At 37.4% G+C, this 15,342-nt stretch overlaps 1 protein-coding gene across 2 annotated transcripts; it reads left to right on the top strand.

The window, feature by feature from the left end:
* Positions 1-360: 360 nt before the first annotated feature.
* Positions 361-5,004, top strand: CLV1 (Leucine-rich receptor-like protein kinase family protein). Of its 2 annotated transcripts, XM_088948156.1 has the most exons (3): positions 366-1,387; positions 1,511-3,706; positions 4,469-5,004. In XM_088948156.1, exons 1-3 carry the CDS (start codon positions 1,120-1,122, stop codon positions 4,819-4,821), a joined length of 2,817 nt encoding a protein of 938 aa, XP_088804282.1. In that variant the 5' UTR covers positions 366-1,119; the 3' UTR covers positions 4,822-5,004. The 2 variants fall into 2 exon arrangements, with proteins under 2 accessions (XP_088804281.1, XP_088804282.1); XM_088948155.1 differs by having other exon boundaries at positions 361-3,706.
* The last annotated feature ends 10,338 nt before the right edge of the window (positions 5,005-15,342 follow it).

Below are 15,342 nucleotides of genomic sequence, written 5' to 3'. Positions count from 1 at the left end.
GCAAAATGTAAGGAGTTTCGGGGTCAAGCCTTTAATTGACCCCTCAACAGATACACTAATTTGGCGTACCGGAATGTATCGAAACTTTGAATCTTTAATTCATCATTTTTCAAATTTTTACTATTTATAATACATATTAGAAATACATATAATATGCCATATTATAAATAATAAATCATATATTATATATAATACAAATATATCGGTTAATTCGATTAATTGCTGATTTTTATATTAATTAACCAAAACTTTGATTTTTACAAAAATACTGGAAATTTAGATTCTGTTCAATTTTTTTTTTTTGGTTTTGGATGATCAAACCTAAGGCTCGCACAATAATATAAGAATTGAATTCAGAGTTTAAAGAAGCTAATGATGGATTAATAAGTAGGAGGGAAGAATAAGAAAAGAACAAAAAGGGAAGACTTTTTCTTGGATCGGTCAGACAGGAAAGGTGTCTGTTTGGGTAAAGACACAGACAGACTTTGCGGTGGGGCCCTAAAAAACCCCAAGGCCCACGGCCCATTAGAAGGATCCGCGTCTATAAGTTAAAAATAATTAATTCCGGATATTAAATGCTAGGCCACATCATCTCAAATCTGACCCCACTGGAAGTCTGGAATACTGAACAAGAGACAAGAAGATCATCACGCAGACTGTCATTCAAACTGCCAGATCACGCCGTCAAAACACGACTATCAAGATTCGTACTCATTAACCCCATCAGAGATCATAAGATCAAGACGCCATCCATGAAAAGGCAAACGATCACGGCACCTTAATTAACTTGTCTATTAGGAGTTCCGTTAACTCTCCGTTAGAAACCGTCATGCCCAAGATATACGGTGATATGCGGACTGCGCTCACGTTCTTCCTTCAGAACTATCAGTCTTCAGCGATGAAGAAGCATGCCTGCACCGTGCAACCTCTCTCTGTCTCCATCTCCGTCTCTGATCTCTAAACTTTCACGTTTGTTTCTCTTTTCTTTGTCTATGGTTGTTTCGATTCTCATAGAGTAGGCTCTACTTATTGCAGTTTCAGCTTTCGACAATCACCGAGTCTAGCTCCAATTCTACTGAAGCTCCATTCTGAAATTTGTAAAAAGAAACAACTGCAGAGATGAGGAGCATTTGCAGATGCTTCCTTTTCTTTGCTTCAGTTTGTCTCGCTTTCTCCACGTCTTCTTCAACTACAGATCTCGATGCTCTGCTGAAGCTCAAAACCGCCATGATCGGACGGCGAGGTTCTGGCCTGGACGACTGGAACGTTTCATCTTCTCGAAAGTCACATTGCCTGTTTTCTGGTGTCTCATGTGACGAAAATTCAAGGGTAGTTGCGCTCAACGTCTCATATGTTCCTCTCTTCGGGACAGTTTCTCCGGAGATCGGTCTGTTAAACAAGCTTGTCAACCTCACACTTTCCTGCAACAATCTCACAGGAAAGCTTCCTGAAGAGATCGCCAACCTCACCTCTCTCAAGCTTCTAAACATCTCAAACAATGCCTTTGTAGGTGGAGTCCCAGAGAGCATCGCAGCAGGTTTGCTCGAGGTCGAGATCTTTGATATCTATAACAACAACTTCACGGGACGTCTCCCAACCGGGCTCGTGAAACTAAAGCGGCTTAAACATCTCCATCTTGGAGGAAATTTTTTCTCCGGTGAGATTCCTTCTGTGTACTCCGAGATTCAGAGCTTGGAGTATTTAGGTTTGAACGGGAATGGATTATCAGGCAAGATTCCGGCCACTCTAAGCAGGCTTTCGAACTTGCGAGAACTCTATATTGGTTATTACAGCACGTATGAAGGAGGTATTCCGCCGGAGTTTGGTTCGTTAAGTTCGTTACTTATACTTGATATGGGAAGCTGTAATCTTACCGGGGAGATTCCTGCAAGTCTGGGCCGTTTGAAGCTGCTGCACACTCTGTTTCTACAGCTTAACAAGCTTTCAGGTCTGATTCCGGCGGAGCTTTCCGGCCTTGTCAGTCTGAAATCACTAGACCTTTCGAATAATGATCTTACGGGAGAGATTCCCGAGAGCTTCTCTGAGCTAAAGCAGCTGACACTCATTAATCTCTTTCGTAACCATCTACGCGGCCGAATCCCACCGTTCGTCGCTGAGCTCCCGTATCTCGAGGTCTTACAAGTGTGGGGGAACAACTTCACCTTCGAGCTCCCTCAGAATCTCGGAAGTAATGGTATGCTTCAAAAGATTGACGTAAGTATAAACCATCTCACCGGACCAATACCTCCGCGTCTCTGCGCCGGTCAAAGGTTGGAGACGTTGATATTGATGAATAATTACTTCCTTGGTCCAATTCCTGAAGAACTCGGCGATTGTAAATCGTTGACTCGGGTACGTCTCATGAAGAATTTTCTCAACGGAACGATCCCATCTGGGCTGTTCAACCTACCATTGGTTGATATGCTGGAGCTCAATGATAACTTCTTTACCGGCGAACTTCCGGACAGAATATCTGGCGAAACACTCGGATTGCTGACCCTATCCAACAACCGGATCACCGGAAAAATTCCGCCAGCTATTGCAAACTTTACAAACCTGCGGACTCTCTCCCTCGATGTAAACCTATTTTCCGGCGAAATTCCGCCGGAGATATTTGGTCTAAAGATGCTTTCCAAGATCAATATCAGCAGTAACAACATTACAGGTGAGATCCCTATCGCTCTGGGGCACTGCAAGTCTCTATCGTCGGTAGATTTCAGTCGTAATAATCTTTTCGGCGGAATCCCAAGAGAAATTGCGAAGCTCGAAATCCTTAGCACACTGAACCTATCAAGGAACCATCTTACAGGACAAATTCCCAATGAGATAAGATCAATGGCCAGCCTGACTATACTTGATTTATCCTACAACAAGTTGGCGGGTTCGGTGCCGACTGGTGGGCAATTCCTGGTCTTCAACGACACCTCTTTTACGGGAAATCCCAATCTTTGCAGCCCATTGCTTCATGTACAATGTTTACCATCCCAAAACTTGGATGGGTTTTCGGGCCGAAGCTCCGCGTCCTCAAAAGTCGTTATCGTCATTGTGATCATCTTAGTTGTTCTGTTGGGCCTTGTCACTGCAGCTTTAAAGCTCAAAAGCTACCGGAAAAAATGCCGCGAATCAAAAGCTTGGAAACTGACCCCGTTCCAGAAGCTCGATTTCAAGGTAGAAGACGTGGTCGAATGCTTGAAGGAAGAGAACATCATCGGAAAAGGTGGCGCTGGAATCGTCTATCGTGGGTCCATGCCGGATGGCGTGGACGTGGCCATTAAGCGCCTGGTGGGGAGAAGCAGTGGCAGGAGCGATCACGGCTTCTCTGCTGAAATTCAAACTCTGGGAAGAATCCGACACCGAAACATTGTTCGATTGCTAGGGTTCGTGTCTAACAACGATACAAATCTGTTGATTTACGAATACATGCCGAACGGCAGCTTGGGAGAACTATTGCATGGATCGAAGGGTTCGCATTTACAGTGGGAGACGAGGTGCCGAATCGCAGTGGAGGCAGCGAAGGGATTGTGCTACCTTCACCACGACTGCTCTCCTCTTATAATTCATAGGGACGTGAAATCAAACAATATCCTACTTGATTCCGACTTCGAGGCCCATGTCGCAGACTTTGGACTCGCCAAGTTTCTACAGGGTGCCGGAGCGTCGGAGTGTATGTCCTCCATTGCTGGATCGTACGGTTACATTGCGCCAGGTTCGTGATATGAACCATGTGATCTCTGCTTTTTATTACTTTGACTCTTCTCCTAAACGACAAACAGTTCTATGATGAAATTATCCCCAAGACCATTTTCTTTTCCGCTTTATTATTTTATTTATTCTACGAAAAAGTTATTAGAAAAATAGGGGAACGGTGAAATATATCACGGGCTATCGACTTTAATGGTGTCACGGTTACAAATCGGTTTCTGGATTCTGGTGTTGTAAAGTACAAAGGTCAGTGAGCGGTTGTTTCCCTCCCGTCTCCGGCTATCCTGAAGAACTCAAACTTTCTTTATGTGGAGGGAATACCCTTTTCACGGTGGGTAAAAGAGCCACGTCGTGCATGGTTTATTGTTAACATGGTAACACGGTAACGTTTCTCTATTATCCACCGTTCAAAAGGGAAGACTGAACTAAGTTATATGTAGGGGTGTCTCAATCTGACCGGATTCCCGGTCCAATATGAATCCATTAAAATGGACAAGGTCCAATCCAATCTGATGAATATTGTGGACCTGGACCGGTCCAATTCAATGTTTGGATCGTCAGATTTATTTAAATTGGTTTTAATTTAGATTTTTGTTCCGGTCCATTGACACCTATATTTTTTATCTTCGATTAATGGACCAGATATTGGTTCAATCCCAATGAACCAGGTCCAATCTAATCCCATAAATACTTTGGAAAATTAAAGGTTGTTGATATGCCTGTTTTTCGTATTAAGCTAAATTAGGCTTTTGTTATTTTGGATCAGAGTACGCATACACGCTCCGGGTGGACGAGAAGAGCGACGTGTACAGCTTCGGGGTGGTTTTGCTAGAGCTGATCACCGGGCGGAAGCCAGTCGGCGAGTTCGGGGATGGGGTGGATATTGTGAGGTGGGTCCAGAAAACAACATCGGAAATCTCAAAGCCGTCGGATGCCGCGACAGTGCTGGCAGTGGTGGACCCCAGGTTAAGCGGGTACCCGATAGCCGGGGTGATCAAGCTGTTTAAAGTGGCTATGCGTTGCGTCGCAGAGAAGAGCAGTGAAAGACCTACTATGAGGGAAGTGGTTCACATGCTCACCAATCCTCCTCCTTCGCCTCCTAATCTGCTGGCCATGTAAGCATATTTACTGCAATCTGCATAGTAGTTATGTAGTGTAGGTGAGTAGGGACATGTTGGGTATAAAAAAAACAAGGGAAGGGGGGATATTGGGGCATTGCGGGGTTAACTTATGTGCCCACAACTGTAAATTCTGAACTTTTTTTTTCTTGGTTAGGTGGTAGTGATATTTTTGTACCTTAAATTGAATGGCAGCTTTTACTGCATTGCATTGAGAATATCTCCGAACTTGTGTGAAGATATTTCCAATGCAAGGTTTCAAAAGTTGATATCGGTTAAGCACGGAGTTGATTCGGCCCCGTTTGGCACATCTTTCCGTGCGGTTTTTATGACTGTTGGAAAGACCGAAAATCGGTCTATTCCCGTTTGGCATGTAGAAGATTTTGTCCCAAAAGATGGGGTGCCAAAAGGATGCAGGAAGCCTAGCTTATTTTGAACTTATTTTGGGAAGTTCGAAATGAAGTTTCCCGCATCTTCCGCGTTTCAATCTTGTACGAAAAGATCCAAAATGGTGCACGAAAAAATGCGCATCTGTCAAACGGTCTTCGGGCAGTTAGTTCAATGTGTCTATTGACAATCAGAACTTGGAGTATATCTTGTGATTTTGGATGGGAGCTTCTCCTAAGGGCTATAGGGGAAGTTAGGTAAATGAGATTTTGGCTCCCATTGACTTAAAAACCTATGCTTTATTTTTCAGATTTATGTGTTCGATCTCCTACCCATAATAATCTTACCCAGAGGACACCAGAGTTGTATATGGGAACATCTCTCCAAGAATGGTAAGTTGGTAACATATAAATAGGGAAGATGTTCCCAGGGGTAGGAGATCCCAACTCATTTATGTGGGGATCAGGGTTTTTTATCAGTATTGCTCGATACTCATCTCTTGGGTAAATAAACAACATTTTCGTTATTGGTGTCGATCAGTGCAAGGTCATTCCGAACAGCCTTGGGAATATCTCCGCACTTCTGTCTTTTATTTGATGGGAGATATTCTCAATGCAAGGCTATAAAGATTGTTGGAACGCGCCTTGCACCAACTGAATCCGGATCCAATTTTTTCACCCGAGGAAAAGTACCAAACACTGATGGGACAAAAATATCCTCTTAAATAATAGATTTTAATGACTAAAACCGTTATTGCCTTATTTATTTGAAAAATAAAAGAATATAGATACTTATCCAGGTAACTGCATTTATCTGAATAAATAACTTACGGGAGAGCAAAGAAGCCTTTCCTAAAATACTATTTGGTTTTATCTGCCCTCAATCTCTCTTTTTCTGTTTTCGTCTTCTCTGGTCCTTGTTCTTTGTTGAAGGTCAAAACACTGAACCCTTGTCCCAACCGAACGATCCTCCCTTGATAATAAATTCATTTTAATGGCTACAGATTCTTTAGGCTCAAAACTAACGATGCAAACGGATCGGACTGAATACAAATCTGGGTATATCCGAATCTGATTTGAGACTGTTTATGACCGATCCAATTGGATCGGATTTGATAGTCAACGATATGAATTTGAATTTGATCAAGAAGTCAGATCTTTGGAGTTGATTCCGATTTGATTTATTTTTTAAAAATTAATAATTATTAAAAAAATTAAAATATATCAATTTAAATAAAAAATATAAGTATCTTTTTAATTCTTATATATATATATATATATGTATGTATAACAATCTGATCGAATCCTATTATTTGATCCGAATAGGATCCAAATTTGATCGGATATTGAATCCATTTATATCCCTATTTGAAAGGGCTAATTAGGGTTGTTCATAAGAAGGCCCAACCCGACCAACCAGAGTCGGTCGAGTTTTCATTAGTACCGATCAGTTTTGGGTTGTACAAATTCATAAATCGATGGTTTGGGTCGGTTTCAATTTTTTTGTGTGAAAATCAAAATCGATTCGAATCAAACCGAACCGATTTAGTTCCTACTTAACTAAAAATTGAAATATCTAAAAATATATATTCCAATATTTATATCTAAAAAATATATATTATGAAATGTTAGATATGTATTTTTAGAAAATATATATTCTAATGTATTTGTATGTGTATTTTTGTTTTTATATATATATATATATATATATATATATATATATATATATATATTTCTAAAATACATATTTCAGAAAACTAGGTGGCCATGGGGGGCATGGATGAATTTAGAGTTGAAACCGACTCAAACCAACCCAATATGACTCAAACCGATCAAGTCAATTTTGTTTAACATTGGATCGGTTTCGGTTTCCATCTCAGGTAAACCGACCAAGTCGAATCGATTGAAAAAACCTCAGTAAACTGACCCAATCCGACCTGTAAATAGCCCTAGGGCTAATTTCAATTTTCGAAGCGGAAAAGATTCAAAAAATTGTACGAAGAAATAAATATATTTCGGTCAAGGACCTACTACGAGTAAGCGACAAATGATGCAGGTCATTTTAAGGAAAGGATTGAGGCATTGAGCTTGAGATGGATGGATGTTTGATTGTTGTAACTTGTAATGTTATCCCATGTGCGGTTCCATGCCTTCGCCTCAAACTCTATTTCCACGCCCATGACCAATGTGTTGTTAACTCGTATGAATTCGTTGAGAATTCAAATTGGCGAGGTTTAAGAATAAATTGCAATGACACTATTACATCACATAAATTTGGAGAAGAAAATGGATATAACTCATTATACCTGCATCATACACATGTGAAAATAATCAACAAATTATCGAATACAGTTGCAGTTGCAGATAGAAGAAGGTCAAAAAGCAGTCTTGAATAGTTTGATAGATGTCCTGCAACATGTTGTTATCAGCATCAAAAGGATTATTAGCGACATGAAAATCATTAATGATGCTTTCTCTTTGATTTTATAGATAAACAAAAGAAGCAAGGAATACATACCTTGAATTCCAAGAAACCATATCCAGAAAATCAGGTTTCGACTGTTTTTTATTTTTCTCATATTCAAAAATGCTATAATCATTCAATCGATTCTCTTTTTATTCCTTTTAGTATGAAAAAAAAAAGAATAAAATAGTTGTTTCTTAGCTGGGATCCAGTTGCAATTTCTCAAATAAGGTCTGTTAAGGCCTGGTTATCTTGAATGGGTCCCATCACTACCTTGCATGGTCGATCTTTTTTGTGTATTGATAATTAGAAGATCATATAAAAGGGATACCACCCAGCGGATATCTTAGGCTTCTCCCATGTAAATAGGTCTTATAATGACCCAAAAGTTCTCATTTTTTGAACCAGATTTGGAAACATATGCCCCACTAAAACATTCTAATTTTGTCAGCTACATCTTTCAATTTGACATTTGAACTATAGAGATACATTAGGCTGTGTTTAGAATTACAGAAATGCATTAGGCTGTGTAAATCATATCAATGTAAAAATATATTGATGACGTTTTACACTGAACCATAAAGTGACCATTGCTTTTTTTAAAATAATAATGAATGAAAGTGTAAAGTTTTATATCGATAAAATCGATGTAGTTTTTACATCGATTATCGATGTAAAACTTTAGAGTTGATGAGGCTTTACATCGTTGACGTAAAACTATACTTCATCCAAATGCACGCAAAATTGAACTGGAGTGTAGCTTTACATCGATATTAATTACACCTCTTTCCAAATGCATACAAAACCGAACCGATGTAAAATTTACATTGGTTCTTGATTTTCATCGCATCCAAATGCACCTCTATTAACAGATATGTTAATTTATTATTATTTTTTTAATGATTCTATTAATTGACATTCTAATTTTGTAAGCTTATAATTGGGAAAATTTCTTAAAACTACCCCTACTGTTTAATTAATTGACAAACTGTATCCTTACTATTTGCATATTTATCTTAGAGTACCTTATTGTTTCTGCGATTGACATGTTAGTTAAGTACTAACGGGAAAAAAATGAAATGTCGAATTTACCTTTCATTATTCTTCTAATTTTCAAAATAAAACCTAACTCATGAAAAATTTTAAAGTTAAATTTAATTTTTAAGTTTAAATCTTTTGAACCCATTAACCTTTTGTAAAAATATAAAATTATTTTTTGTGTTTTTAATAAATATTTTAAAGTTATTATATAATTTTGTTAGAATATTTAAATAATTCTTAACTTTTTTAATCCAAACTTTCTTTAGATAAATATAGATAAAAAGTAGGGGTAGGATAAATAGGAATTAGAGATAATTTAGGAGAAAAACTATCTATTAAATTAGAGATAATTTTGGAGAAAGTGGGTGATGTAGTTTAGGAGAAATTTTAGGAGAAGTGATTATTTAGGTTCTTGGAAAGTGCATCTCATTGGTTGTTTCAAAAATGACATGGAATAAAAAAATTAAAAATTAAAAAAAAAGGAGAAAATTTCTTGACTGCTTTGTTTTAGTGTATATATATATGCAAACACAAATTCCAATAAAGCATATGCCTTTTTTTTTATCAAAAGCCCATTTGAATGCAAATTTACTTCTTTTTTGTTGATGTATTTTTACATCTTATTATCAATGTAAATTTGCATTGGAAAATGTGTTTTTTTTGTGATTTGTTAATTCATAAATGTAATGTTGACAAACACAAGCAACAGTGAATCAAAGTGCAAATTTACCTTGAACCATGATTTATACTCCATTTGCGTCATTTCCAAATGCATCCAAAATAGCTCATTTCCTCCTTGGTGGTAAAGGGCAAAATCCGATGGCCATCACAAATTCTCAATCACTATACCCCCAAGAGCTCAGACATTGGCAGGGACCTGTTCGTACCCAAGAGCGACTTCAGGTGCCATGAAGACTGACTTCCTAACAATAGATATCGAGTTTATATAAGTGGGACGAAGGGTAAAATTGAGTTTTAAAAATTTTATACGGCACATGGTGTCATGTGTGTATGGATTTTAACAGAACCTTAACAGACAGTAACAATAGGGGTAGAGTTAGTCAATTGTCAGAAATAGTAGGAATAGTTTAAGATAATGGTTAAACAGTAAAGGTACAATTTGTCAATTAGCTAAATAGTAGTAGTTTAAAAAATTTGCCATTGTTTTTATTAATGGTTATGTTTGGTTTGAGAGATACCTTATTATAACATAGGCCTGGCTGTGTTTGGATTAGCCAAGCCATAACCCAAGTATAACTAAAACTTAGGCTGGGCTGGAAACGAGGCGCAACTAGGGGTGTCAATTGGACTGGATTTGGTCTAATCCAATCCAGTTCAATGTGAGCCCATTACAAACGAACCAGGTCCAATCCAATGCAATGAATATTCTAGACCATTTTGGACCAGTCCAATTCAATGTTTAGACTATCCATTCTGTTCAAATTTGTTTTAATTTAGATTAGTTTCAATCCAAACCCGGTCCATTGACATCTATATTCTTATCTTATACCAATGGATCAAATATGGTTTAATTCAGCTCAATCCAATATAAATTTATTATGGACAGACCAGGTCCAATCCAATTTAATAAATATCATGGATTGGAATGGTTCAATCCGATATGTTTTTGTTAGTCTGTCCAATAAGTCCAAATTGATTTTGCAGTGAACGGGGTCCAATCCAAAACCGGTCCATTGACACCCTTAAGCGCAGAACTAGCTGCCAAACATAAAACAATGTTGGATGAAGATTGGAAACTGGGTAGAGACCAATCCTACACAAATAGCACTCCAGACAGAAACTTGGTTGTGAGGTTGACCAATCAAGATTGGCTATGTAACCCTTGTTATTGTGGTTGGACCAATGCCAAAGACAAGCACAAGGCCCTGATGCAACAAGTACACAAAATATGTCCATCTCATGGACTGACTACTACTGTTTGATTAATAATTAGAGCTCCTTACAACAAAAGTAGTTGGGTTATTGATTAGTATGGTAATTCATTCATTAATAAGATCATTGAAAGAAACAAGTTGACTGGAACCTTGACTATCGGTTTTGTTTCCTACATAAATGGAAAAACCAGTGTTTCAATCAAACGTTTACCCCACCAATAACCCCTCCAATGGATGGTATCTAAAGCTCCCCTACAGCTTGGCTAATAACTGCTCCCAGAACAACAGAATTTGACGACCAAAATAAGTCCGGATCTCCTGCCCAAATTCTTAATGCATAACCAACATATCGAATGGGGATGCAGCAGAACATTCTGAACGCATAAAATAATATCTAGTTTTAGAACAAATTGAACCAACAAGGTAAATAGATAGCTTTAGAATGGTAATTTTATTGTTTTCCTCTCTTCTTTGTATCTGTGTTGTAAATATTTTCCTCTATGATTCCTTTCTTTTTCTCCTTAAAAAATATTTAATTCATTAACTTACTGCTCATGAATCAGAATAATTTAGGCCCTGTTTGGTTTGTGGGAATAGGGGTCTGGAATCGGAATTGGAATGCGTTATTTCGATTTTAACTGTTTGGTTTGGTTAAGTGGAATCAAAATCCAATTCTTATTCCTGTTAGAATGACATTCTCCCATTTGAATGAATGGTCATTCCCTGCCTCTCCCTTGGGAATGACATCTCATTCCTACTGATTTTAATTCTCATTCTCATTCTTATCTGAACCACCCAGATTATGAAAATAGACCACTCCAATTTCCATTCCAAATTCTGGCTGTGGACCAAATGGACCCTTGTATAATTATTTGTACAAAACATGGGAACGGCACTTCTGGCTGCACTGCTCAAAAGCTGATCCCAACTATCTAGCTGCTCATTGCCCAGTAAGAAAGGATATTGGGATGAGGCAACCATGGTGAAATCGGTTACACTTGACTTTGCAGAATATAGACATTAGAATCCCAGTTATGACCTCAAGAACCCAACTAATGTTGCTGTGTTAGATTTGGAATTCATTGATGTCACAACTCCTTTTATAAGCTGTATATGTGTTCCATCACTCCATGGTGCCTCTGTTTGATAACGACTAGATTTGGAATATAGTCTTTGTCTCTTTAGACTTTGATAGAGTATTAATTATTGCTCTACTATCATTTTCTTGTTTGTTCATCAGACATGAGGCCCCCATTGGACAATACCATGCCGAGGAGGGTTGGTGGGGCCATTACAGCCATATAATCTATCTCTCTCATCATTTGAAAGGATTCTAAATGTACATATGCTCATGTCCTATATCCTAGTGTGAAAACTCCGCAAAATGTCATGTGTTGACTAAGGTTTCACATTAAGGCCCTATTTGGTTTGCGGGAATAGGGGTCTGGAATTGAAATCGGAATGGGTTATTTCGATTCCAATTGTTTGATTGAAAAATTCAATTCCCATTCTTATTGAAATGGCATTCCGCCATTTGAGGGAATAGTCATAACTTGACCCTTCCTTGGAATGAAATCCCATTCTTTTTGATTCCAACTCCCATTCCCATTCCTGTCTGAACTAAATAAACTATAGGAATAGACTATTCCGATTCTAATCCCAAAAGATTTAGATTTCGATTCCTGTGAACCAAACAAAACCTTTTTTATACTATAGTCATACATGATGCATGTATATCTTTTGGTGGTGCCTCCTTTGTAGTAATACAATATTTTTTTACCACTTGTCAGAAAAAGTTGCTTTATACATTATTATTATTATTATTATTATTATTATTAAGAGTTCTAGAACCTTTGGCTAGAGCCCAAAGACTGTAATTTCTTTGGAAATATCACTGGGCTAAACCCCCAATTGGACAGACTAGACACCTGCCATTTTTACCAAAGTTATAACCCTTGAACCAAGGTCGTAGTCGTATTGTAGGCCGAAGAGTTGAAGTCCGTTTAAGTTGACTGACCATATTTGGTGAAGTAAAAGAATAAGATGAAGAAATTATTTAGGACCGCCTCTAACTCTGGCAACAACTCTGAAGAAAGTGGTAGTAGCTCGTCCTTGACCAAATCTCTATCAATAAAAAATATAGAAGAAGTAAACTATGATAATATAGAGAAATCCCTACACAACTGGACCATCCCAAAAATTGCACCTTCTGAAATCTATAAAAGAGGAATGTTTAGTTTAAAGACAGACCTACACGTTACGACTGTGGAAAGAACAATAGCCCTAGGTAAAAAAGCATAAAATGTCTCTCTTATAGATAAGAAAATAATAGAAACTTACAACACGAAATCTGACTGTAATTTTATACATTTTGGCCTAATACAGGTAGCAATAAAACCATTAACAATATTGGGATTACAAACAGTTGCTTTAGCTTGTTCGACAGATTCCAAACATGATAGATTCAGTGACTCCTTATTAGGAGTTATAGAAGGAAGTTTCCATCAAGGGCCTATTTATTTCAATGCTTTTCCAAATTTTTCCGTATCACTTATAGATTCCGGGATTCATGAAGCCTTAACTCTCAGGTTTTAGACCCAAGGTTTCGATATGAGACCAGGCTTAGAGAATATAGCATTAGTGTACAGGGTCTATTTTAAGACCATGAATACTATTTGTCCTAATACTAGGATAATAGGAACCAGGGGAATGACTACCCTGTTCCAAACCAACGCTAGGAATAATGTTACAATTCCTAGGCAAATCACTTGGAAGGAAGTAAAATTGCCGGACAGTTGGTCAATCACTAAAGCGAAGACTCCCAAACCCATCGAATCTACTGAATTAGCATCTATATTCAGTGAGCAAAATGGATCTGTAGAACCAAGGTTTAGAAGAGCCTCGATATCTTTGCGGCTTTCGTACTCTGAACCAGTGGACTTAAGATCCGATTATTCAAGGAGATCTATAGATTTAACAGAATCAACACGTCCTCCTCCTGGCATTATCTATGCCACTTATGAAACACCAATAGCAGATACCCCATCTTTGAACTATCATATAGCCCGAAAAGAAAGCCAGTCAGTAAAATCTTATGAACCTACAGAGGCAGACTTTAAAATCAATAGGTTGGAAACAGAAGAAGATTTCCAAATGGACAAGAACCTCATTAGGTTAGACTTTAATTCACGACCAATAAAGAAAAAAATGGTTTTTTGAAAAGTTTTCTAAAAAGGAAAGATATCATATCAGAGTATTATGGTACGATGATATGACAGAGTTAAAAGAAAATATCCCATTTTGGGATTGGTTTTCAAAACAAAAAACAATATGAGAAAATAAGGCTTCCATCAGAAGAATTGGATCTATGCCATAGAGAAACTGTCTAAAGCTTGGAAGATAGCAACGATAGGGAAAATAGTGGAATCAATCCATCCACCTTTAGAAGCTTTAAAAATAAGAAAAGATGAGCTAATAGCAAGTCCAATAAAAAATTAAATAACATTGAAAGATTCTGAAAAGGTTTCTCCAGAACATTGTTCTCAAATCATAGAACAAAATAATTATACAAATATATGCCTTAATGTTCTAGGTAAACAAACCAATAGAATAGAATCTTTATTAAGTTCGTTAGAAATTTCTAAATACAAAACAATAATTAAAAAAGAAAAACCTATGACAGTAATACCAAGTTTCCTAGAAAATGTGAGGCTTAAAACAACCCCACTAGATTTATCAAAAGTACGTTATAAGGAATTATCTGCCAAATTGATATCATTATCAAATTGGGAAAGAGGAGAAACTTCAAAACCCTCCAAAATTGAGAAGGAAGAAAAAACATCAGATTCCTACTCAGTGAATTTTCTGAGTGAAGAATCAAATGATGAATCAATATCAGAGTTTGGATCTATAAAAGATCTAGAGATAAATAAACTTTCCCATCAAAGTAAAAAGCCTTATTACAATAGGCACACCCCAGTAGACCTCTTATTTGAGGAACCAATAAAACCACAAGTTGGGTACAACTGGAATACATTTTATGAATGGAATTTAGACGAAAAGTCTGAATACCAGATTCATGATATGATACATCACATGATGGTATACGCAAGTGCCAACAAATTGGCTAGTAATGATGAAAAGGTAATAGCTACAGTCATTACAGAATCCTTTACAGGATAGTTAAAAGGTTGGTGGATCAATTATCTCACAGAGGCAGAAAATGAATATATCCTTAACGCCATTACGAGGGATGAAGATGGTGAGAGGATCCTAAGTCAAGGCCAACCTATATCAGATGCGGTAATTACCCTAATCCTCAACATTTTGAACTAATTTATAGGAAATTCATACAACATGGTTGAGAGGATAAGTGAACAATTGATAAATCTTAAATGCAAGACTATCTAATTTTAGATGGTACAAAGATGTATTTTTGTTCAAAGTTCAAAGACTAACAAATCTTAACAATTTATTTCTGGGCTCCCACCAGTGTTTTCTCAGAAGGTTAGTAACCACCTTAGGCAATTAAGAGGTGGTAGAATCCTTTACTCTAATTACTCCTATGGATATTTTGTCCAAGTAGTAAATCATGTAGGACTAGAGTTATGCAATGATTTATGTCTAAAAAGACAAATTAAGAAAGAAAAATTCAACTCTAAAAAAGAATTGGGAGATTTTTGTTACCAGTTTGGAATGGCTCCTGAGCCCTCAACCTCCAAACTAGCCTATAGAAA

Source organism: Nelumbo lutea, chromosome 6 (assembly GCF_056320005.1).
Source record: "Nelumbo lutea isolate HS-2025 chromosome 6, American lotus-T2T, whole genome shotgun sequence".
Lineage (NCBI taxonomy): Eukaryota > Viridiplantae > Streptophyta > Magnoliopsida > Proteales > Nelumbonaceae > Nelumbo > Nelumbo lutea.
This window is presented reverse-complemented; position numbering and strand designations above follow the sequence as displayed.